The sequence below is a fragment of the Pinus tabuliformis genome, chromosome 5_2 (assembly GCF_031772625.1).
Source record: "Pinus tabuliformis cultivar Carrire ecotype Pingquan chromosome 5_2, CPIR1, whole genome shotgun sequence".
Taxonomy (NCBI): domain Eukaryota; kingdom Viridiplantae; phylum Streptophyta; class Pinopsida; order Pinales; family Pinaceae; genus Pinus; species Pinus tabuliformis.
In genome coordinates, this window is record NC_142306.1 from 167,598,870 (window position 1) to 167,624,409 (window position 25,540).

At 39.2% G+C, this 25,540-nt stretch overlaps 1 protein-coding gene across 1 annotated transcript; it reads left to right on the forward strand.

Annotated features, from left to right (window-relative positions):
- The first annotated feature begins 24,324 nt into the window (after positions 1-24,324).
- LOC149158081 (uncharacterized) lies at positions 24,325-24,816 on the forward strand. The gene has a single exon (XM_089433872.1). It carries the CDS (start codon positions 24,325-24,327, stop codon positions 24,814-24,816), a length of 492 nt encoding a protein of 163 aa, XP_089289998.1.
- The last annotated feature ends 724 nt before the right edge of the window (positions 24,817-25,540 follow it).

The window sequence follows — 25,540 nt, forward strand, 5'->3', positions numbered from 1 at the left end:
CGGCACACTGGCTTGTAAAATAGTCAAGATTACATATAAAAAGCTAGCTATCAAGCGTATGATAATGCGTTATTTATAACTGAAGATGCTATAACTAATTCCTAAATTCTGCGCTGCCAAACAGACACGTAAATATCCACATCCTGAGATCTAGCAGTATGGTAGCCGTGACAAATAAATCTATGGAGTGGTGGCTGTTCGATTTGGTTCACGGATCGATCCACAGGTGTTAGCACACCTCTGGAGATTGAGGAACTTGCCATACAAAACTTCACGTGGTAAAAACAGAGTCGTGCCACTGCAAAGCTCTTGGTTTGACCACTCCTTTGACCGTCCTTGACCATGGCTGTTTGTGAGTGATTCCGCTGAACCAAGGGGACACGCTCCATGTACATGTCATTTGCAGCTTGCCCATGTGGCCGGATTCTCCAGTGGACACCTGTAACATAGTCTTCAACAAAATGGCTGCGGAAACTTGAGTTGGTTGTGGAAAGTGACAAGTTTCCACAGCTGATTGAACGAAAATCTAAATCAAACAGCAGTCACAAGACATAGTTAGGAAACCATTTTATAAGCTCTTTTTAAACTAATATGCAGTGATTTGACAGCTTGGTGGGTCAAGTAAATGGAAAAGAAGGCTGAAAAGGTGTATAGGGAAGATGCAAGTTTGAGACTCAACACTCCTCCTAGGATAAATGGTGATATGAAGAAAATCCTCCAGCTCTCTAAGCAGTGCAGGATAGGTGACTGGTACCTATATAAGAATCACATAGAAATCAGGATTTATGGATGTGAACTCTGCCCTTTTAAGTTGCCAAAGTATGTTCCAATGAGACTCTTTGCATTGGAGTATTTCAGGCAAATGATAAATGCAGACCTAGTCCATTTCTGTAATGCTAAGAAGAAAGCTCAGCTTAGAATCAAGAACCAGATAGGCCCTTTTGTCTGCAACACTAGGGAAGCATGGAAAGAAGCAAAAAAAATTCTAGAAGAGCAACTTAAGTTACAAAAGAGTTTTGAGTGGAAACCATATGATCCTAACAGTTTTATATGTGATAGGAGAATGAAGAATAGGTTGTCCCCATATATTCACCATAGAATTCTAGAAATTGAAAAATATGCAAATATGGATGAATGGAGGGAAGGTACCGTAGTAGAGCAAGATAGTGAACAGGTCAATTTTGAGAAAGTTATGAGAGATCTTGATAAAACACTTGACTTGGATTCTTTTGGGCAGGTATCATTTAAGTTATCTCAAAGGTCAGGAGCTGCTGCCTCCAGTGCTGGAACCTATCAGCAACCTTCACAGGAAACAAGTATACCGGCTATAGGGTCATCAAAGGGCAAGGAATTAGAGACCAACTTTCAATACACTAAACAACCTACAATGTCCAAGCAGTCTGAAACTTCCAGGGAACAGGCTCAAATACAGACTCCTCCCACTCATGTCAATATAGGAAAGCCTCCAATTTTGCAAACTCCTCTAAATGGGAAAGAAACAAAAAGAGAGACAGGGAAAAAACTACCCCTGCCAGTGAACCATCAGGATAGCCTGAAATAAAGAGACAGAGATTAAATCCCCTTTCAGAAGAAAATACAAGTAGTCAGAGGGAAGAAAGGGTGGAAATCCAGCAAACTTTTCCAACAGGAGGAATATCCACTAGCTCTCAGAGGCAGGAGCTAGAAAGGCAGAAAAGCATAGAGATATCTTCTTCCAAGCCACCAGGGACTGATGCCTCAAACATCAAGAAAATATTCATAGAAATAAAAGCCAGGAGTGATCCATTGAGGCTGCAGGTTTATAACCAATATTTGAAGATGGATCCTACAAATCAACAGAGATTGATGCCAGCCTATGACATCAAAGAAGGCAAGATGATAATGAGCTATTTCAAGCCCAAGGTGCAATAGCCTAGATCAACTCACAGCAGAGGCAGTTACAGGTACAACAACAACAGGGACAACAGGTGTAGCACAAGGCAGTACTACTAATTTGAGTACAGAAGAGCTAATAATATCAATGGAAGACCTGAAACTACAAGTTTCAGAACTAAATAAGCTAAAGGAGCAATATACCAAAATAGAACGAAGCTATGATCTCTCAAAGGTAAATGTTGCAGAAAAAACAAGAGAGATTAAAATGTTAGAAAACAAAGTAAAATCATTGGAGAAGGATCTTACATTTGACAAGCCTCTAATAGAAATCAAGAGAATTCTTTGGGCCAACATCACTCAATCCATAAATGATGTTTGGCCTTCTATCCAAGTGATTTTTGAGCAAATTGATCTTGTGAAAGCAGCCCAAGAAGAAATCCAAAGAACAAGAGCAGAATTAGGAAAAATGCCAGAGCAAGCCAACATGCTTATACATTTTTTGAATACGAGAAATAAAGAACAACTGGAAGAAATAGGCATTAATGATAGGACAAACACCATTTTGGAAATCAAAAGGGTATTAACCAAGAAAACTTTAATGCAGAATTTAGAAAAAAGATGTCATGACATGAGGGCAGGGATTAATGCTTTTATGAAGAAGTTTGATGTTTTGCATAATAAAGGGCTACCCAGTCCTTTAGTGATTAATGACAGGTTAATGAGGCATAAAGATTATGTGGACAAATTGAATAATTATGCAGGCAACCAAGCAGGATCATCAAAAAGTGCATCAGGGATAAAAGCATTGCCTACAGGCAGAGTGCTCTACGACAACCTAGAGAACTTATTTTATGTCGAGCATGAACTGAAACACTTGTTTCCAATTCAGCCTACATTTTTCAGGTATACAAAAACAGATGAAACCCTCAGAAAGCTTCAGAAAACCAGAATACCACAACCAAAATGGTGGGAAGAAATGCTTGAAATTTTGTAATTTATTCTAGGTAAAAGGTAAATTTTGATTTTTACTACAGTCAATGAAGATAAAGAGGATGAAAAGAGATCAACAGATAAAGAGTATCAGATGCAGGTAAAGTGTATCAGTAGGAAGGTCAAAACAGAGCAGCCAACACATAATTACACCAAGGACAGCAAGAGGCCAAATCATAGGGCCTAACTCTAACACATTCTCGAGAATAAGGACAACATACCATTCGGTGGCCCTATCTGTCATCTATGAGGTCTTCTAGCCCTATTTTCTTGAAGGATATGATTAGTCACCCCAGTTTATATCTCACTTTGTTATGAGATATTTCATTGTAAAAAGTTTTGTATAAATACCCCCTCAATTGGAGTATTGAGGGTGGATTCTTAGACATTGCTGTAATATTGATTATTTTGGAATAAAGTGCTGATTGGACCAAATTTTGTATGGCTTGCTGGATAAAGAATTGAAGCAAAGGACTTTTCACAGATTTCTTGAAGCAAACACCGGATCAATAAGTCCTCTATACCTTATGTTTTAAAGTTTTCCTTGTTTATTATATCATCCATGTTTCACATCTGAATGATAAACGAAAAAGATTAATTCAGAATATGCTTGATTGCACTCTATTTCAATCGTTATTATCCTCCATGTTTTCTTTTGAATTAGGATAAACAGTGAAATCTTAATTGCTCATGTTTTCTAGTTCGTTCATTTTGATTATTTATTAAAAAATTCTTAAATTCTCTTTAGTGGTAATCATTCAAGTTCCCTCTTTAAATATGCTGAAGGATTCTTAATTGCCCTTCACCGATTTTGAGCCCATTCCAGCTATCCAAAGTTGTTATTTGTTCCCTGTTTGACCATCTTGCCCTGTGAAACTATCTTTTGTTAAGAAACCAAGTCTAGTTAAGCCATCATCTTTGACTCCATTAGCCCAATGGCATGAACTACTCAGTTTTACCCCTCTGCTATTGAATCTCACCACTCAAACTCAAACAAAACTCCTAAACTTCAAAACTAGCCTAATATCTTTCAAAACCAAGCTAAATCATAAAGAGAGAGCCCTCTCTGGATACAGATTGGCTAGATTCTGTATCTAAAAGTTGGTATGTGGTTACCTCGGACCCCTTTCCTCTTCCAACAACTTCAAGGAAAATCTGAGTGATAACACACACTCTCAACTTTCTCAGCAAACCCAACCCCAGAAAGTCGAAATCTTGATCTCTTGGTGTGTTCTCCAAGTGACCCTCAAACCTCCTCTTATACTTTTCTCGTTAACAGATCAATGACTGAGATTAAGTCTTTAATCAACGGCTAAGATTATATCTGGCTTGATCCATGACTTTTGGACCATTCTAACACAATTTTATATTAATTCACATTAATATTTTAATTTCCCTAAGTTTAGACTTAGGGACTGCATTAAAAATATTAATTATTTTAATATCTCCTGAACTATATAGAATTTTCCCAAACCCTTTCTGCGTATTGGAGATCTCATGTTCCTTAGCCTCTCCACTAAATTTCGTGGTTAGAGCACATCTGATGCTACCCCAAATCAACACTCCCTCTTAGTGAGGACCGTGCTCTAGCAATACTCCTCACTGAGTATTACTCTGATCATCCGACATCGGTCCCTGATGCTAGGCCTATTGCCATCATTTGTACTACTGCATCCCTTACTGCCACCCATGGCTCTACCATTGCCACTGCTGCTTCTGTACGACAACTCCCTCTGCATCCGTGTTGCTGCCCATGGCCCTGCCACTGCCACTGTTGCGTCTGCACTGCATCCCCTCTCATCATGTTGTCCATAGCACCGCCATTGGTAACTACTACACTGCAACTCAGTTACTGAGAAGTAAGTAACTGATTTCCCAACTCTAACATCTCTGTCAGGCTAGAGACACTCTCGATGCTGAAGCTCCCTCTATCGTTGACAAGTGCTCCCTCTCTGACCTCTGCGCTACTGCAACAACTCCTTGCATCTCGCACCATTGCAAACCTCTTTGTGCCATCCTGCACTGGTGCAACACTCCCATGCCTCTCGTACTGTTGCAGCCTACTAGCCTCACGTTGTCCTGGGAATCCTGCATTGTAGCTCTCTTTACCGCTCCATCCTCATCCATCTCTACCGACATCCGCCAGTCCTGCTACTCCTCTTCAGGGCTCCCGTATCCAGGTATAATCCAAGAGGTTGGGTACCTCGAGGATCCTTCCCCTCATCTTCTGTAGTCCTCCTGACTACAGCTCGATGTATCCCCACTTTCGCTCAAGTGGTGTGTGTGCACTCATGGCACAAACATCGTCTGTCTCCACTTCCTTCTCTGCCCTTGCTGGCGCTACCTTGGTCTCGGAAGCCTCTCCCTTTATCTTCTTCCTTGGACACTGGTTCACATAATGACCGAGCTCCCACAATGGAAGCATTTGCCTTGGAGAGGTCCTTCTTCTTCCGCTTTTCTTTCTTACCTCAGATGTTAGGGAAACATCCACCTCCTCCTCCTTCTTGATTTTGATCCCCTTGTTGTTGCTTCCCATCTTGGTCACCCTCCTGATCTCTTCTTGGCGAAGAGCCGCCCACATTTCCTCCCAATATGGAAGGGTCACCCTGCCTAGTATGCTCTAGACAAACACCTCCTAGTCTTTTGAGACTGCATTCAGGGTTGTTCTCACCATCAACTTTGGATCTGGTGTGGCCCCTATGGAAGTCAGCTGATCTCGGATCTCCTTCAATCGACCGAGGAAGGTGCCGACCTCTTCTCCCTTCTGCATCTGGTATGACTGCAACTGATTTTCTAGGAGCATCTTCCTCTGCATGGAAGTATGCTGATACAACTTGGTCAGGGTCTCCCACATCTCTCGTGTCGTATTCTTCTCAACAATATGTGGTACTATATGATCCTTGACCCCGTCAAGAATGATACTCTTGGCCCTCGCCATTGCTTCCTCATACCTGTCATTGTCATCTGGGTCAACTGGGACCGCTATCATCTTCAAGGTGAAGTGCTTGACATGATTTCTGTGAAGTACGAATAAGATTTTGGTTTTCCAGACTACGAAGTTTGAGGCTCCATCCAATCTTTCCTAGTCTCTTACTCCGTGTAGTGCCATTCCGCTGCTCTTCTACTTCCCTCCTGGAAGTTCTCGATGTAAATCCCTCTGAGCCTCAATTTCCCTCTTGGAAATCCTTCTGTCAATGTCGAGGTGCCCCCTACTCTGATTGTTAATGCAACTGCACCACTGATCCATTTTTCTCGGCTAGAAACCCTTAGTAGCAACTCCCTCCTCCTTGGCCTTGCCCTGTTAGGTACTGTTCTAACAACAATACCCCACCAACTCCAGTCTACAACTTATCCATAGCCTCCTAAATCCCAACAACCTGAAAGTGAGAGCTCCTAGACTCTGCGCAGTCCCAGCACTGACAAAGTAGCTCCCTAAGCCAACTGCATCAGCCCTCTTAGCCTTTGTGTGAGCATGTCTTTGCCTCCCTTAGCCTCTTCTTGGCCCAAACTTGATGACATAGGCACTGCGTCACCCCTTCCTTGTTGTATTGCTGCTAGGAACAACTTCAATCACTCGGGACAATTGTTTTCTACTACTGTTGCTGTTACTCTGCTCGGTTGATGTCCTCAGTTCTCCTGTGATCTGCAACCACGCTCTGATACCACGTTGAAGTTTCTAAGTCTAACAATTAGAAACCCTCCATGTACTTTCGGATTTATTCATTCCTACTTGTTCTGATTAATTAACAAGTTATTTACCATGTAAATACTGAAAATAAACACAAGTACATGCTCAACACATTACAGATCATCAACTGAAGGAAACATAAACAAGCACACAAATGACACCGTTCTTTTTGGACTAATATCCTGGAAAAACCCAATGCGGGAAAACCGGTGCAACTATTTGAGGATTTGATTTATTAAGAAGTTTCAAAATACAATATGGGTGCCAAATCCGGCTCACCCAACAAAGGAAAATCTCGGTAGTAGTACCTCTCCTCCGGAGATAGATGCTCTAGCTGAAACCGCGGATAAACACTCCGACAACTCCTTAGCTCCAATCTGCTCCACGAAAAACCCCAACGTCATCCTCTAGGGACTATGTCAGCCTCTTCTGCCCTCTGCGTCAGCTTTCCCGACAGTTTCGGCTTCTACCCTCTGCGTCAACTTTCCCGGCAGTTCCGACAGTTCCTGGCAGTTTCGGCTGTTCCCAACAGTTCCGGCGTTTGCCCTCTACGTCAGCTTTCCTGACAGTTCTTGCTTCTGCCCTCTACGTCAGCTTTCCTGGCTGCTGCGCTGATCCTCCTGGCACTATCTTTGTTTCTGTATTCACTGCCTCTCAGCTGCAACTCCAGATCACTCTCTCAACTTTCTCAGCAAACCCAACCCCAAAAAGTCGAAATATTGATCTCTTGGTGTGTTCTCCAAGTGACCCTCAACCCTCCTCTTATGCTTTTCTCGTTGACGGATCAACGACCGAGATTAAGTCCCTAATCAACGGCTAAGATTAGATTTGGCTTTATCCATGACTTTTGGACCATTCTAACACAATTTTATTTTAATTCACATTAATATTTTAATCTCCATTAAAAATATTAATTATTTTAATATCTCCCAAACTGTTTAGAATCTACCCAAACCCTTTCTAGGTATTGGAGATCTCATGTGCCTTAGCCTCTCCACCAAATTTTGTGGCTATAGCACATCCGATGCTACCCTAAATCAACATCTGGGAATGCCAGGACAGTCCGAAGGAGATGGTCACCCTTACACAACTTGCAAGGGAATCTGACCTTCCATGGAGGATCGGAAGGTTTGTCTACGGGAGGTGCATTTGGAGTAATAGCCGCACAGTTGGCCTCTCGCTTATCTGACTTCTTCTTCTTCTTAGCCTCCTGGTTACTAGATTTCAAACTTTCACTAGGCAAAGTAGAAGAGGAGGGTGAAGAAATAGGGGAAGAAGGTGAGAGGTAAACCTTAGAATCAACGTGATGTGGTTCAAATGAAGGAGATGGTTGGGCAGGAGTTGGGACACTCGGGACCACCGAGGTCGAAAATAACCAGATAGGTAAACCAATGGTTAACCTAGGGAGGGACAACGTTGCCATATAAGGAGCACCAACGTTTCCAACAGAAGGGAAAGGACCAGGATTCTCATCTGAGGGGAATCCTTGACTGGCAAACTCTGGAAATGTTGCCATTGGAATCGACCCTTAAGAATCACTAAGGAGATAACTTTAACCAAGAATATTTCGTGGGTAATTATTTTAAAACACTGAAACAAAACTCTGCCTTTTCATATTTTAAGAGTCGAGAAAAGGGCGAAAGGTGACTCTAGTTGCTTTCAAAGTTAACGAGCTCGAAAGGACAAGTGCTCGATGATCTTTTAAATTTAAAGAGCCAAAAAGACCAAAATGACTACTAAGGATAATCTAGGCAAAAAGGATTAGCAGGTAACTGTGAACTGCAGAATACCTCCCGACGAACCGAGAAGTACGGGCAGGCAATCTCCCCGAATGTTGTGTTTGATGCATCACGTTTACAAGGTGATAGAATCGGCTTCCTGTGGATAAAGGATTACAAACATAGTGGGGTCTCCCTTTATATACGCGATGGTATGGGGAGCACAAGTCTGTACTAGTGCTGTCTAATGCAGAAGCGAATGATAGCTGCTAGGTTTAAAGACGCTGTAACACGTTTCTAACCTAGACCACTAACTGTGAGCATTAAGTTTCAATGCTTCCTTAGGTTGATTCAATAAATTTTAATGGATGGTCTTGAGTTAGGTTTCAATTCCAAGGCCCTACTACTGTCATCTGAAAACTTCTATATGCAGCTATATGAGAAAAGAAATCTTTCTTCGATGAAAGTTAACGCTAATTGAGGGATAGAGAGCACACAATCAATGCAACAATCAAATAATGAAATATTTCACTAATACATGTCCCAAATGCACTTAATCTTCCTTTAACAACAAAAGAAGTTTCATTTCATTTCCAATGCTTATAATGACGCAATTCTAGCTTCTCAACGATGCTAGTAATGCAATATTTTTGCTTAAGTAAACTAGAATGATGTTCTTCTTTTCATAAAATTCAAAATGAATCTTTCACATAGATAATTTTTAATGAAAATTTCACAATTCCGAACAAACAAACATCAATCATATCCAAAGCATGATATATGAAATTAAAAACAACTTCTTCCCTGAATTGAACAAACTAAACACATAAATGCTTCAATCGACAAACCAAGCAATGTAATCTATGCTCGGAAAGAGAAAATAGGCACTCGAAATAAGAGAACAAACGAGACTCTTTCACTCATACTTTAGCTACCAAAGACTAGTCTTTTGTCATCTAAGACAAGTCTTCTTCTATCAAAAGCTAAAGATTTCAGAATTTTGCAACTTCACTATGTGTTGTATTGTGTGTAACCAAAAAGGGTAAGAGGAAGTGGTTTATATAGGGAGAGGAGGATAAGAATGAGATCCACTCAAGGGGGAATAAGGTCTTATCTCCTTGGGAAGGTCCACTTTTAAGGGGAAAAGAACCTTATATGGAGGTCTCGGCCCTTATCCAACCAAATGAACATCCAACGCATCGCCACTCGAAGTTTCTAGACGTGAAACTCCGTTTCCTTTTATAAAAACTTTCAAGAAGTGGACCGGTGCGGGTATTGGGCTAACAATAGCGTCGATCAACGTGGGTCATAGTGTTAAACTTTGCAAATCGGTGCGGGTGAGACACTGGGAAAGAGCACTGATCTTAAAAACTGGGTTTTAAGAAGGATTCTCTGGAAATTTTCCGAAGAGAGTGGGGACTACTTTCTTCAAACTTCAAGGGATGAAAGAGCATAGGTTTCATGGTGAAGGTATAACACAGTGGTCACTACTAAGGTTCTCCAGGATCAGGAACGGGGAGTGACAGATTACTATGTAACAATAACTCCTTGGATAATTGTGCTTATAACATGAGGAACATTGTTTATGAATGAATTCATTCGATAAACAAGAAAATTGAATATATCATTGAATTGGGGAGCATTTACAATGATAATGTGTTATAAGATATATTAATGTGTTAAAGTTATTATGTTTGGTGGTACATAGGTGTTAGTGTTACAGTGGCTAGTGACACATATGGAGTAACATTCTAAATCATAAACACTTTATTAATAGTGTGAATTAATAATACTAATTTTAATTTGTATATTAAAAATTTAATTATATATATATATATAATTTCAATTCTAATTTTATATATAAAAACACTTATATATAATTTCAATTTCATATATACAAATACTTTCTAAATACATAGTATTTTTTTTATAATCTTATTTTAATAACCATCTTAAATTCTTTTTAAAATTTCTAAATTCAATGTTATATTTAATAAAAACTTATTTAATTTAAAATGTAAATCACTTGGTTAATGCATTATGCTCTCTCATTTGGATTTTAATGGCAGTAGCAATATCAATACCATACTTGGCAAAAACCATTAACTTTACAAATATTTCATATATTTATTATAGACTATTTTTCTAGTAGCATAAAATTTTTACGTAATTTTTTTTATATATTAATAGCTATGTTAATAATATTTCTATGCCATGTTTATATTTCAAATCCCAAGCCTCTTGCTACGAAAAATATAACCTCTGCAAATATCAAAGAAGGCCAATTCTTCGTCGTTCTCTCTTTTCCTAGAAGACCGACTATTGACCGCAAAAGGATTGATCAAGCATGTAAAAATTCACCTTTGTACAGAGATCCCCTTTACATTGATACTGCCTATTCAAGTTCCACTTCAAATCTCTGTAAACACATTTCTCTGTTTGAATTTGCTCAATTGGTAATTTTTTCCTCTTTAGAAGTCATCTGTCTCGAATGCAAATCATCTGTAAATTTAAGTAGCCTTGCTGAAATGGTTATTCATGCAAATCATCATCCCAGGACAGGAGAAGCCTTGCCTTCTACTACAGTCAATCCATGTCCAAATCCTAAATGCTCAGATATTCCTTTTCCACATGAATCTGATCATGTGATGATGATGCATGAACTTCATTAGAAAAAGAAGACCCTCGGCTTACAGAAATGTTTAGCAAGATGAGACCAACAAACATGCCAAGATATGGTCTAGGCTATCTTGAACAGATGAATGACTTAATCCATGAATCTCGGTTCAGTGTCGTTCCAGATGATTGCAAGAAGCCATCAGTCCTAGAAATGCATAAGTTTTTCACTCTGATGGATGGTTGTAAAAAGCACAAAATAGATTCTCAATGGATGAAAGAAATGTTAAATTGGGATATCTATACCCATCCAAAGGCAGAAAGTTTTGGCCTCACCTATACAGTTGAAGAAAAACTTAAGATGTCCCAAGAATGGAAAACTTTCATGCAGAAAACAAAGACTTGGATATCTTTCTATGTCTGGAAAGACATGAATCAGTCAGAAAATGTTCTGATGACTGACGCTGCATCTTCCTCTACAATACAACACTCTTGGTCTGCCTTAGACGGTAGTAAGATTGAAACTCCCTCCACATTTCCACCTTATAAGGGAATCATCCTTGGAGAAGCTCAGAACTCAGCAAAGGCTATCCCTTTAGTACTTAAGGATGATAGTGCTTTAGGCATTGATGGTAGAATTCAAAAGGCCAGTGAACAATTAAACTGGACTAACACAACCATCAAAGGATTGGAAATGAGTTCTGCAAAATATTCTGTTGTAAAAGAATAGTTTGATAATCTTCAAGTTTCAATCAACAGTGTAAATAATTGTCTAAATGATGTACAATTTTCTTCTTCAGTAGTAAAGAGTTATGTTAGAGAATCTTTGAATAAATTGGAAGAAGTAGAAGATAAAATTGTAGATCAAATGCATTCTACAAAAGGACTCATAACAGACTTAGCTGGAAAATTTGATAAGATACATGTATCTAAGTCTGAGAAGCCAGTTCCTACTTCCTTCCTATATAAAAGGAATATTCAAATCCAAGATCCTGTCAAGCCAGTTGAAAAATTTCCTCATCTATTCCCGAAAGAAGTCTCACAGTCTTTACCAGAATCTTCTAAAGAAAACACTGATATTTCTGACCAGATTTCTATTGCCTCCTTATTCAAGGAACTAGAGAAAGAACCAGAATCTCAAATCTTACCAATATATGAGCCACTGGAAAGTCAGTTCAGCAAATATTCAGCTCCTGATCTTAGTGGTAAAGGAAAGGTTCCAGAAACCCATACCTTTTTTCCAGACTCTCATCGAGAATGGAATATTGATAATCTCAGTGTGGGACAAATAAGGCAAATGATTGATATGATGTTTACTGAGTATAAGCTTATGTGCCTGAGAGGGAAAGATGAAATAGAAGCCTGCAAAACTATCATCCAGTGTTTTACAGGAACTCTCCTACGGTGGTGGGAAACTGAATCATCCCCAGCTCTACTAGCAAAAATGGAAAAAGAATTGCTCAAAGATGAAGCTGGAGATATAATTCACAACACTGATGGTACACCTCAAAATAATATGATTGGAGCCCTCACCTCCATGATCCTAGAGCATTGGTGTGGCTCAGAGACAGAAATTGCAGACAAACATGAAATAATTTTGATGAATCTTAAATGCAATAAGATGTCTCAATATGAAGACTTTCACAGAGATTGGATGCAGCGCATCTATGAGGTAAAAGATTCCAAAAATCTACTCTGGAAACAAGTATACCTTGTAGCTCTTCCTTCCAGATTTGTAGATTATATTCGCCTACAGGAAGTCTTCCAGTTACCATTTGAATCTTTTACTTGGGGAGAAATATATTCTATCATTACTAAATCTTTGGTTGGTCTTTGTACAAGTTCTAAAGTAAATAAATCTTTAGAAAAACTCTCAAGATTGCCTGACAGTAAATCCATCTGCAGCAAATATGGCTTAAATGTTGAAGATCCTCTAGTCAAGAGGAGAAAAGCCAAAAGAAAAGCAAAAAAGGCAAAGAAACAGACAACCAAGTTTGACAAAGGTAAGAGAAAGTCCCCATGGAAGTCCAAAAGAAGATATTACAAATATATCCCAAAGACCCATTATTACAAGCCATCTGATATCCATCTCCATAGCTCCAAAGTGGAGAAATGGAATAAATTAACTTGCTGGTTATGTGGCCAGACAGGCCATACTTCAAACAAATGTCTAGTTGGCGAAGAATCTAAGAGAAACAGAGGCAAGAAATCACAGCCTCTAAATGTCCAGAAGAAAATTGTCAAAACAGAACCTCAAATGTTGTGCATGAGATGTGGGTCCAGAAGTCATAAAACAGATCATTGTCCCAATGTTGTAATCCGTGAACAAATACAACAACAACAGCTTGAAGATTCATCTGCAGACTCCTTCAGTTCCTCTTCCTATGAGTCATCAGCTGAAGAGCTTAATGCTCATATTCAACCATGTTTTTGTTTAGATTCAGATGATTGTCAATGTCATTACTCCTCAGACTATGATTCTGACTCTTCTACTGATCTTTCTATTGATGAATCACCTGCCAAACAGCTCAAAGAAAAAGTACTGATGGCCCAAACAACAGAAGAAGAAGAACTAAAACTTCTTGCACAAATCTGTGCTATGGAAAAAGGAGACATGAAGAATAGACTCCTTGAAGCCTTTGTAGACCAGCTTCAATCTTCAAAGCCTTCAAAAAATTCTAAGAAGCCGCTCTTTGTCGACGCCTCCTATGAAAGGAACACAAAATATTTTCAAAGACATCAACCATAGGACAAAGTTCGTTCACTCACTTTGGGGGAGGTAAGTAGAGAAATCCATTATCTTAAAGCAAAAATATCTACTTTAAAATCCAAAATAGAACAACTAGAGAAAGGAAAACAACCCCTGGCACAAAATATTTCTGCACATACAAATGCATATACATTGCATACTGCACCATTTTCCAGTGAATCAAAAGTTGAGATTGGTGAAGGACAAAGGGATGCCACAACAGGTTTCAGAGAAATGAGAATTCTAACGGTTGAATATCAGCAGCATCATGTTCTCATAGATATCTGTATCCAAAGTGAAATATTTTCTCTGACTGCACTAATTGACTCAGGTGCAGATGTGAATATTCTCAATACTAAAGTTATCCCAGCTAAGTATTGGGTTGCAGCCAATAGAAAGGTTATTGGCCTGGGAAACAAAACTCTCAAGTATGAGGTTCCTAAAGCCTCCATATGTTTTGATCATCACTGCATTAAACTCAAATTTGCAGTAGCAGACATTCCTGTTGATTGTATTTTAGGAAATGTCTTCTTAGCAGCTGTAGAACCACATGGTTCTATTCGGTTAAAAGGAAATAAAGCTGGATACTTCATTACTGTCCCTACCTCACATGGAGGACCCAAGAGAATTGAAATGCCATATGTTTCAAGTCCTAGAGTATCTACTATGGTTCAAGCCATGCAAGAACTGGATAAAGCTAAGTCTAAGTTGCTTGAATTCAAAGAGTTGAAATCTTCAATCCAGGTAGAAGAACAATTAAAGAATCCTCTAAATCAGAAGAGAATTTTTGAACTCAGGAAAAGAATTGAAGCAAAATGTTGTTCCGAAGAACCAAATGCCTTCTGGCACAGAAAACAGTATTTTGTTGAACTGCCTTATAAATCAGAATATGAAGGAAGGCCCTGCAAGAGTAAAGCTATTCCCATGAATAAAGAATACAGAGACCTCTGTGAGAAAGAAATAAAACAATTGATGGATAAGAAATTGATCAGAGAGTCTGATAGTCCTTGGAATTTCTATGGATTCTATGTTAACAAAATTAGAGGAATCCCTAGGTTGTATAAACTACAAGCCTATAAATTCTGTTCTAGCAGACAATACTTATCCAATACCCCATAAGGGCGACCTCTTAAGCAGAAGTGCAGGAGTGAAGGTTTTCTCAAAATTTGATCTCAATTCAGGGTTCTGGCAGGTCACCATAGCAGAAAAAGATAAATTCAAGACAACTTTCAGTGTGCCTGCTGGACACTATGAATGGAATGTCATGCCATTTGGTTTAAAACATGCCCCATCAAAATTTCAAAAAGTCATGGATTCCATCTTCAAACCTTATTTTGATTCGCTGTTAGTGTATATAGATGATATTCTTATCTTCTCCAAGAACATTCATGATCATTTCAAGCATGTACAGATCTTCCTCCAAGTGGTCAAAAGAAATGGGTTGGTTTTGAGCAAAAAGAAGATTGAATTATTTCAAACTTCTATCAAGTTCCTTGGCCACACAATCCAGAATGGCCAGATATCTCTACAGAAGCATGCCCTTGATTTTGCAGACAAATTTCCAGATACAATTACAGACAAAACACAGCTTCAGAGATTTCTTGGTTGTCTAAATTATGTCAGCAATTTTTATCAGGATTGTGCTAAGGACTGAAATCTGTTAAACCAGAGATTGAAGAAAAATCCTATGCCCTGGACTGATGCTCATACAAATGCTGTAAGAAACATCAAAGCCAAGGTAAAATCTCTTCCTATTTTATATGTTGCTGACGACAATGCTTTTAAAATTGTTGAATCAGATGCCAGTGACCTTGGATGGGGAGGTATACTCAAACAAAAGAAAGATGGTGAAGAACAGATAGTTCAATTTGCTTCTGGAACTTGGAATCTTGCTGAAAGAAATTACTCTACAATTGAAAGGGAAGTAAAAGCTGCATGGAATTCTATTGACAAATTTGAAATTCATTTGGTCAATAAAAATTTCTTATTAAGAACAGATGCTTTTGCCTTAAAGAAAGTCCTAACTAAAGACATCAAGAAGCCTGGTGAAGCAAAATTTGCTAGATGGCAAGCATTATTTGCAAATTTTGATTTTCAAGTTGAACATATCAAAGGATCAGTAAATTGTTTGCCTGACTTTCTCAGTAGAGAATATATTCAACAACAACATGTCATGATAATAGTCACAGAGTGGGATCAAAATCAACACCAGGAAATATTAAGATCCATTCCTAAAGATAAAAGTTGGTCAGAATATAGAGATAATTGGAAACCAACTTGGCATCTGAGAAACACCAAAGTGTTAGATGCAAATCTTCAAGCCCACACAGACATTCTACATTTGGTTCCAGAAAGGAAAGTATACCCAAAGGGAGCAAGTGGATCCATGATATGGTATACTCAAGAAGTATGAATGTAGCATGTCTAGCAGAAGAATCACTGAGAAGTGATTTTCATGATATCAACCTGATTTGTTCAAAATGAGGTGATCGACATAGGATATATCACAAATATTTTTGTATAAACCAAACCAGAAATATCAATTGGCCTATTATAACAAACAATGCTACTCTATGGCCAGGAAATGATCCAAATCTTATGTTTCTTGATACTGTTTACAATTTTGCAGGATATAAGCAACTATGGTGGGATCTCCTAAATGTTGATGGTAAAAATGAAACCCACTATACCAAACTAAAATTTGGGACAACGTGGGCCATGCAAAGAAATCAACAATGTGAATGGTTATAGGCTTGGTGGACAGACTATGGTGTCAATAGAACAGCTATCGACCCTCTCTATTATGAGTCTCACTATAGAATGCAGTGCGACAGATGTTTTGAAAATAATGTTTTTGATTGTTTCCATACTCCTTGTAAGATCGTCAAAGATCTGCAACATCTTTCTGATTGTGAGATACTGAACCAGTACATGACTAGACATCATGAATGGCTAGTTATGACTAAAATAAAACATCAGATTGTACTAAACAAGCCCATGATAGTCAGAAGAATCTATACAAAAGCATGGGATGATTGTCTGTATGACAAATTCCGTTTTCCTGGAATCACGGTCTTCAATGACCCGACCTAAAGTAGTCCTCATGGACCCTACTATGTAACGTCTAGTCACAGACTTAAAGTGATCGGTTTTCTCGTGGGCTTTCCAGGAAAAAGTTTCCACTGTGTATTTACCTTTAATAATGGAGTTAGTATAAGATTCAATCTCATCAGGAGACTCGGAGCACTTCTCTGACCATTGGTGGGGTTTGACCCCACATCTACCTGACTGATTGATGAAGGTACACAGATTCCTTTTGTACATAGAGGCCCAACCATCAAATGCTTGTCCCCTCTCTTTCCTATATAAGGAGGAGGGTAAGGCTCATTTGAGGGGAGGCGAGTGGGTGAGAGTGTGAGTGTTTGAAGAGTTTTTTGAGTGTGTAAATAAGATCTTTCTTTCCTTCCTGCTCTGCAACTGCGGACATCTGTCTGATCTGCTTGCATCATGAAGAAGATTGATGTTTTAAGAGTGTCTTAGGAGATCTGAGAAGCCTGCGTATCTATGTGCTCGGCATAGATAAGAACCTAAAGTGGCCAGATCTATAGAAAAGTATATGTGTGTGGATTAATGTGTTCATGGTCTATGTATTCGCTCTTTCTGGCGAACACAGTCCATTTTGTAAGAAATCTTTTCTGAAATAAATAAAGAGAGTGTTTTCATGTTCCACATATGAGTACTTGTATTGTGCATCAAATGTCTGTTGAGGTAGTATCTGTCTCAGTTATCCTTGCTTGAGGTTCGCCAGAGGTTCACCAAAAGGTAGAAGGGACGCCAAGACTGTAAGAAGGCGAGGGAAGCCGTGAAGAAAGGTCGCTAGTGCGTGAAATACCTGAGTAGGTTCGTGTAAAGAAGGATAAGCGTTAAAGTTAGAGAAGAGACTCGACAAGGCCATAGCAAGCTTCAGTTAAGCCCCTACAGAAAATTGGTATCATGATAACACTTATAAAGCACATCATTTATAAAATATTATGGGAATAATCTCATTAATATAAAATTGACTTTGCAATATATGGCTTTAAATTAATGTGATGTTTACCATGATACTTTTTATGCTTTATGTTTCACATAAAGCAAAAAAAAATAATAATAACTTAAAAATGATTGATGTGTAAAGTAAAAAGGCTTCCTATATCTAACTATATAGCAATTATAATATGATCGAATAAGATGACAATGACAAACCCCAATTATGGTAAATTTTATGATAAATTATATAATATCTAAGAAAAAATTGTAATTTTATTTAATTTTGTAAATGTTGTTAAGTATGTGTTTATGTTAATTTTTTTTTTTTTAAACATAAACGATTGCTGTTTGTATTCCAAAAAATATTGGGGAGGCTAAGCTCCATTGTTACAAGGCATTATGCTCGGGAAGCAAAGTAAGGAAATATTACAGGAGGGACAAAATTCCCCTTTGCTTTTGTCATTCTTGACTTTTGGAAAACCTGAACTAGTATAGATTCTAATAAACTGAAGCAGTAGGAAACATAATTTGCAAGTCATGCTTAATCAATGTTTATATGGCTGATTTGGTGGGCTGTAGATTCTTCAGGATTGCCTTCAACACCTTCATTCCTTAAATTTGATGAGCTAGTGCTAGGAGTGTTACTTTTTTCCATGATGAACTTCAGGATGTCAATGGACTCTTGGACATGACTGCATCTAAGGTCATTGAACTGCTCCCGAAGAGAAGAAACACTATGAAGAAAGAGATTGAGGTCGATCTCATGCTTCTCCTTAGTGATCCGGGCATGGGTGTCGATTTTGGTGTCCAAAATCTTCTGGTAAGCTTGGATTTGCTCCAGTTCTACGTGCAGATCGACACAGTGTAAGCAGTCCTCGTTTCTCGCCATTGCGTATGGCCAAACTGAATTCTCTGTGCGCAGCAAAGGCAGAGTGCTGCAAGATTGCTGTTCCAAAGAGCCTGGGAAGAAAAATCTTGGTGGAGGTTTAACAGAAATGAACCTGAGGGAAGGAGAACGAAGGCTCAGAGCAATATAGGATGGGTCAAGGATGAACCAGGGATGAAGTGAACACAGCCAAGGAAGGAAGAGTTCTGATTCTGAGTGAATAAGATCGAATATGTAGGCAGGCTCCAACAAGGAGATAAGGAAGAGCGGACAGGGAGTCACAGGTATATTGAGAGATAAATCACGGGAAAGGGATGAGAGAACCAGAGCACCTTGGGTGATGGGACAAAAGTGGGATTGGCAGATCGATTTCAGAGATATGGTGGTAGAGTCATCATCATTATAGATTTCAATGGAGATTTTTGTTGTAACAAGGATCAGATTCCGCTTGAAGACGCTGTGAGCAACAATGAAAAGGTACCCAATGTTATTGAAAAATTCTGCGGCCAATCTGAGTATTGATTTGCTTCTGATCATGGCAGGTAATTTTGTGATTCGATGGAGTTGCATAGGAGATTGCCTATGGATTTGGAGCAGGCTCTATTTGTATGAGTATCAGCCTCCTTGTTGAGGGAGCGAAGAACATGGAAGAAACAGATTTCTTTCATTTTTTGGGTCAGAGCTTGACAACGATTAATAGTTTGTTGCAGGAGCACATTGGAGGCTCTCCAATTATAAACCATTAGACTAATGATGATGGCCAAGTCTCCAAGGATTATTGCAATGCTTATGCCGAGTTTTTGAAGCTGAATGAGCCCTTGGTATAGTGCGAGAGCTTCAGCCCTGTTATTGGAGAGAGGGGCCTAATCCCCATTCATAAGCCATTTCGATGTCTCCATTGGCATTGCAGATGATTCCACCAGCCCCTGCCATTCTTCGATTAGATCTGTTTATGTTAAATTTTTGATGGATGAGTAATATAAGAAAAAAACTAAAGAAAAAATGTACATAAATTTTGTTGGGTTAAATGTGATATTTTTTTTGGTAAATTCGAGGTGTGAGTTTAGCTATTACTATTGCTAATTCATTTTCAGCTACCTAAGAAGGGACTTATTTCTTTGAATTAGAGTTCTCGGATATATGATTTCTCTTTATACCCCACATGCCTATTTCGTTGAGTGTTTCCTTTTTCTGTTGCTTTGTTGCTTAGATATGTTTCCTCTTTCTGTTGATTTGTTGCTTAGATCTCTACCAATTTAGTTTCCTTCTGAATGTGGGTCATGATTCTTGACTGGTCCACACCACCCCCATCTACATAGTTACCATGTTGCACATGTGCTTCCTTATTTGGAACTTCCTCCATGTTCTCATCTTTAGAAAGAAGACGATCAAATACCTGTCATCAATTAGGCTTATGTGTCTGCGCCTTGTTCTTTTTTGGATTTTTTTTGCCTATGGGGAAATGTTTTGCAAGTGTCCTATTTGAAAACATATTTGACATCTAAATGTTGTGTTCTCATAATCTAAGGCTTGGGTCCATTGCAAGTTTTTATGATTCAAGTGGATGCAATCAGGTAGACCTTTATTGAGATCTATCTCTACACAATTTTTGGCAAAGGCAAAGATACCTTTTCCTATTTTGTCAAGATCCATCTTTTTGAATTTTCCATGAGTATTTCTAATATCTTCAAGGATTGGATGACGGCAGAAAGGAAGAGGGAGATTTGGTAATCTCACCCAAACTGGGATTGTTGTGACCACCATGTTTGTGGCATCAAAATTTGGGAACCATGGGGTAATGAAGAGCCTTGCCCTACCCCAAAACCGTGATCTCTCATTTAAGACATTCTCCAAATCTTTCTATGTATCAAATTGAACTTGAAGGTCATTGGAGCATAAGTATATATCAGGTGTCTAGGAAGAAAAACCCCATTGGTGTAAATCTTTAGATCTCAGCGAAAATCCATTAAACCTGCAATTTATAGTGTTGGATTAAAGATAATAAAAAAGGTAAGTTTACCTCTAAGTTTTGTAAATTCCATAGTTGAGGTCTTTTCTATTTGTTCAACAATGTAAGGTCTTGACAAATTTTGGATATGGTCTGCAGAAATAATTGTTTCCCTTTCACTGTCTCTTTGAAAAAGACTTATCCATTAGGGTTTCTGAAAACTGAAGCCCCACCCATGAAGTTTCTAGATCCAATAGCTTCATTGTAAGATCTTGAGGGCTCTAATTTCCTTGTGCTGGTAGCTCAACCACAGATCCTCGTGACCATGACAATCGTGGAGTTCTTTGAAATGCCATAACTGCATAATGGATAAAAAATCATTAAGTGCTTCCCTCCATGTAATAGGCATTGTGACAACACAAGAATACCAATTTGTTGCTTTAACTGTTGTTTTACATCCAAAAACCCCAAAAAGGAGTGTGCTCCAATTTAGGGGTTTGACGAAGATCTGAAAGGCTTCCTTTAGATCTGGTTTTTCCTTCTGAGATATTTCGATCTAAGGGAAGGAAGGTCGTGAAAAGCTACATCGATTGCAAAAGAACCTATCTCAGGTGCGACACGCCCCAAACACAATATCTTCTTGTCAAGGGAGCCGCCTTGTCCTCACACCTGTCAGATCCCATAAAAATATGAAAACAAGAAATCCCCATTCTGGTGAATATAAGGAGATGATTGACGAACTGAAGGAATTTACCTGGCCGCACAAAATCAGAATCGAAATAGGTTTACAAAAACCATTCCACATCTTTTGGGTTACGGACAAAACAATGGCATATCCAAATTGAATAGTAGATTGATCGCTTACTCATAAGAGATGCATGTGATTTGAAACTATGAGCGCTTGTGACCCCCCATCGCCCTTTTGTAGCATGGATACAACAGCTTGCGTAAAATATTTGCTTGCAGTCAAAGGCCCAATGCATAGATCTACTGAGATAGGTGGATTTGGCAGCTTGCAAAACCAAAAAATCCCACGCCCGCCACTATGGATAATACAAAACGCTTCCTCTGCCTCGTTAGACACTTCGACTTCGCTCGGATCACTCCATCAATGCGAGGCCAACCAGAGCTGAACAACGACACTTGGTGAGGCTCGACATTCGAAAACCTTGGCATTCGTCAATATTCGACCCCAATTAAACTATGTATATTATTAAACACATCAATATAGCGAAGTTAAAATGAATCATTTATTAAATAAAAAATCATGGAATAGTATGTATATATTATTAAACACATAAATATAGCGAAGTTAAAATGAATCATTTATTAAATAAAAAATCATGGAATAGTATGTATATATTATTAAACACATCAATATAGCGAAGTTAAAATGAATCATTTATTAAATAAAAAATCATGGAATAGTATGTATATAAAAAACAATAGGTTAATTTGATTTAGTTTAGGTGGTTGAAAGAAATGTTGTTATTTTTTTTATTCTAATTTAATTTTTTCATGTAAAATATTGAGTCCATGATGAATATCTTTTCTAATGGTTTTTAACTTCAAAAGTATTTCAAATTCATGGTAGGAAAATATTTATATGGAAAAACAAATATTTAATGTTAAATAATTAATACTAAACGTAGTTATAACATTACTTTGTTAATTGAATGTAGTCGAGGTGGTTGGGAGGGTTTAATGATAACCTCCCCACCCAAGTTCAAGGCACATGATGCATGATGCTCCTTTGTGGGTTGCCTTCGTACTACTCCATTCGGAGCTTCCTATGTAATGTGAGCTTCCTATGTAATGCTTATCTTGACTATGTTGACTATGTACCTCTTCCTTGATTCTTGGGAATAGCACAAAGAGGGAAATCCCAATTTTTGAATAAAAAGTTATAACATTACTTACTTGGGAAAAGTACTATCTATTTATTTGCTTTTACTATGGTGAATCAATAACTTGTCAAAATAATCTAGGGAAGGCCAACTTGTCAAAGTTTACTACGCAAGGCCCCAAGGGTATACCAAATAGCCTATAAGCTAAGAATACCAATGACTTGTGATTTAGCAAGAGTCGAGATGTCCTAACTCCACCAGAGTAGAATTTTTGAATAAAAAGTTATAACATTACTTACTTGGGAAAAGTACTATCTATTTATTTGTTTTTACTACGGTGAATCAATAACTTGTCAAAGTAATCTAGGCAAGGCCAACTTGTCAAAGTAATCTAGACAAGGCCCACTTGTCAAAGTAATCTAGACAAGGCCCCAAGAGTATACCAAATAGCCTATTAGACTATCCCAGGGGTCACCTACTCTTTGAGCCTTATCACAACAAGTCAAACATGTCCCTTGGAATTGAACCTTAGTGGAAGGGAGAACAAATTGTGCTCCCAACCACTCGAGCTACTAACCCCATGTGGGGAAAATTACTAATTAAATGTACACTTTAAGCTAGGATATTGGTCAACAATGTGGTTTTATGCCTCGAGAAGAGGCCAAATAAGATCTCAAACTTAAAACCTAGGGTTAAAAATGAAATGTGAGTAAAAGAAGTGTATGGATTTGCCAAAACCTTAACTTAAAATAATTAAAATTCATTGATTTGTATGTGAAATTAATAGGAAAAAGTCGAATTAATTACTATAATCACTACCCAAAGAGAAAGAACTCTTCAGGTAAATGTGCCAATGATATTGGACTCCATATACTTTCCTCTTTTTGTTGAAGGTAAAAAACAAACACATCACCTTTCCAATTCAATTTTTAAAAGTACACACTAAAGATAAATATGAATGTTTTTAACTTTTCATAGATATATTTTTTTACCAATTTTACCTAAAATCTATCTAAATATTGCTAGAATTGTAAAATTAAATTGTAGAGTTTAGACAATATAAATGTCGCACGGGTTTTCATGGATGTCAAATCCATTTATACATTCAAGCATGAGAGTTGTATTATCACCAACAACTATATAACCAAATTCTAATGATGATTACCAAAACAATTGTATAAAAATAAAAAAAATATTAAAAAAAAAAATTGAACTCTCTCTCTCTCTCTCTCTCTATATATATATATATATAGAGGAGAAGTCGATGGTGCGCGCTCGTGAAGGGTTGGGATAGGGTATTTTCGGTTCCTGCTGCACCGTCACGGTCTCTGATCAGGCTTCTGCACATCCCTCGCCGTAGGAGTCTACACCTGTCGCTCTCGGATATCGATCTGGGGACAGGATGGCAGAGAATATGGAGCTGGAGGTGGTTGACTACTCGGAGGAGCCTTTCCCGGATCGAATTATTTTCGATAACCCTTGTTTCTCATCTATCCCTCCGTCTATTTCATCTCCTCAGGCAGCCGGACTGGATTCGTCTTTGCGTCCTCCTGTGGTTTCACTTCCTCGGCACAGTACTGTTCCGCCTATTACTGGGACGGACCCTATAGATCCCCCAAACTTTGAAGGCCCTCCTCTCTCTCCGGACGCTCTTCATATTCTCTAGACTCACACTCCCCCCTCGCCCTCTTTCGACCCGCTTTCCTCTGCTTTCTTCGCGGCCCCTGCGGCCATTCCACCGACCTCTGTTACAGCTAATACTTCATCTGCTGGACCCCGCCCTTCTCGATGTTTCGAGACTTCTGCCGTCAATGTAAAACCCTCAAAACCCTCCCTGCTGGAAGGCGTACCTAACCCCCTGGTGGACCATCCATCGGCTCCTCGCACCAGCAAGAAGAAATCAAAGTGCATCAAGGCTACCTCAAAGGATATTACGATTAGGTTTGGAGAAGCTTCGGCGATTAGCGATCTCGCTATCATGGCATCCACAGTGCTGGTAGGGCACGTCAGGGGAAGGGCATATTCGGCAAAAAGGTTATCTCAATGGGTGAAAGAGATCTGGGGGGGTTTACTTCTTGATCTTCCGGAAGTTCATGTCCTGCCCAGAGGATGGTTCTCCTTACATTTCTCAAAGGAAAGCTATACGAACCTGGTTTTGGCCAGATACTGGCACATTGAAATGGCTCCAGTTCTCCTTAAAAGGTGGAGCCCCCTATTCGACCCTGAACACGAACAAATCGGAGCCGGACCGATATGGGTGCGTTTGCCGGGACTTCCATTGCAGTTCTGGGGTGAAGAAGTTTTCATAAGAATAGGTAATGCACTAGGCACCTATTTGGATCATGACCGCACTTTCGTGGAATCTAGGAGCAGGACCCTCGCGCGCATATTGGTTCACTTAGACACCCGTGAAGGGCTCGAGGAAAAGATTACTCTACAGTGGGGCGATACATTAGAGTACAGCTCCTAGATTATGAAGGGGTACCGTTCCGCTGCAGACGGTGCCACAAGGTCGGTCACCTCTACAAGGAATGTCCTCTCATCAGAAAATCTGAAGACTCCCCGAAGATCTCGCCGCCACCTTCCAGGGCTGCCTCTCCAGTTTCCCCCCGGCCCAATGCTACGGGCCAGTCTCCTGTGGCTTCCTCACCTGCGGTCGATCCTGGATTAAGGCTTTCCTCACCGCCGATGACCAGGGCTCCCACAGCAGCAGAAGCCGGTTCTGTCTCGGTTTCTCCTCTGCATCCTTCTATCTCTAATATTGATCATGTCATTACTGAATCTGGTCCCATGTATCAGACTTCCATGGCTCATTGTGTTATGACATCTCCTCCCCTCATGTGCTCCACTGGCCCTTCCTTACGTCCGCCCTCCTCTCCCTCTGCGTCTCCCCGGTCTCCCTCTGAGTCCTCCCCTCCTCATCCATACTTTTTACGCTCCAGGTCTCATGCTAAAGATTTATCTGTTCCCCAGGCAGGCCTGGGTATTTCTATGCCAGAGGCCGGTACCCTGCCTACCAGAGGCAGGAAATCTCATCTTTCTAAGGCTATTAAGAAAGCAGGGGCGGAGGTTGTCTCTGGCCGCCAATCCGCCATTGACGGGGTCCTTAGAGCAGGACATGCCCCGCGAGGTGTTCCTCCATGAAGTGTTTATCCTATAACTGCAGAGGATTGGCTAGTTCCTCCAAGAAACTA

Excerpts from the sequence above, each read along its gene's own strand:
- LOC149158081 (XM_089433872.1), top strand. The coding sequence starts at position 24,325 with ATGGCATCCACAGTGCTGGTAGGGCACGTCAGGGGAAGGGCATATTCG.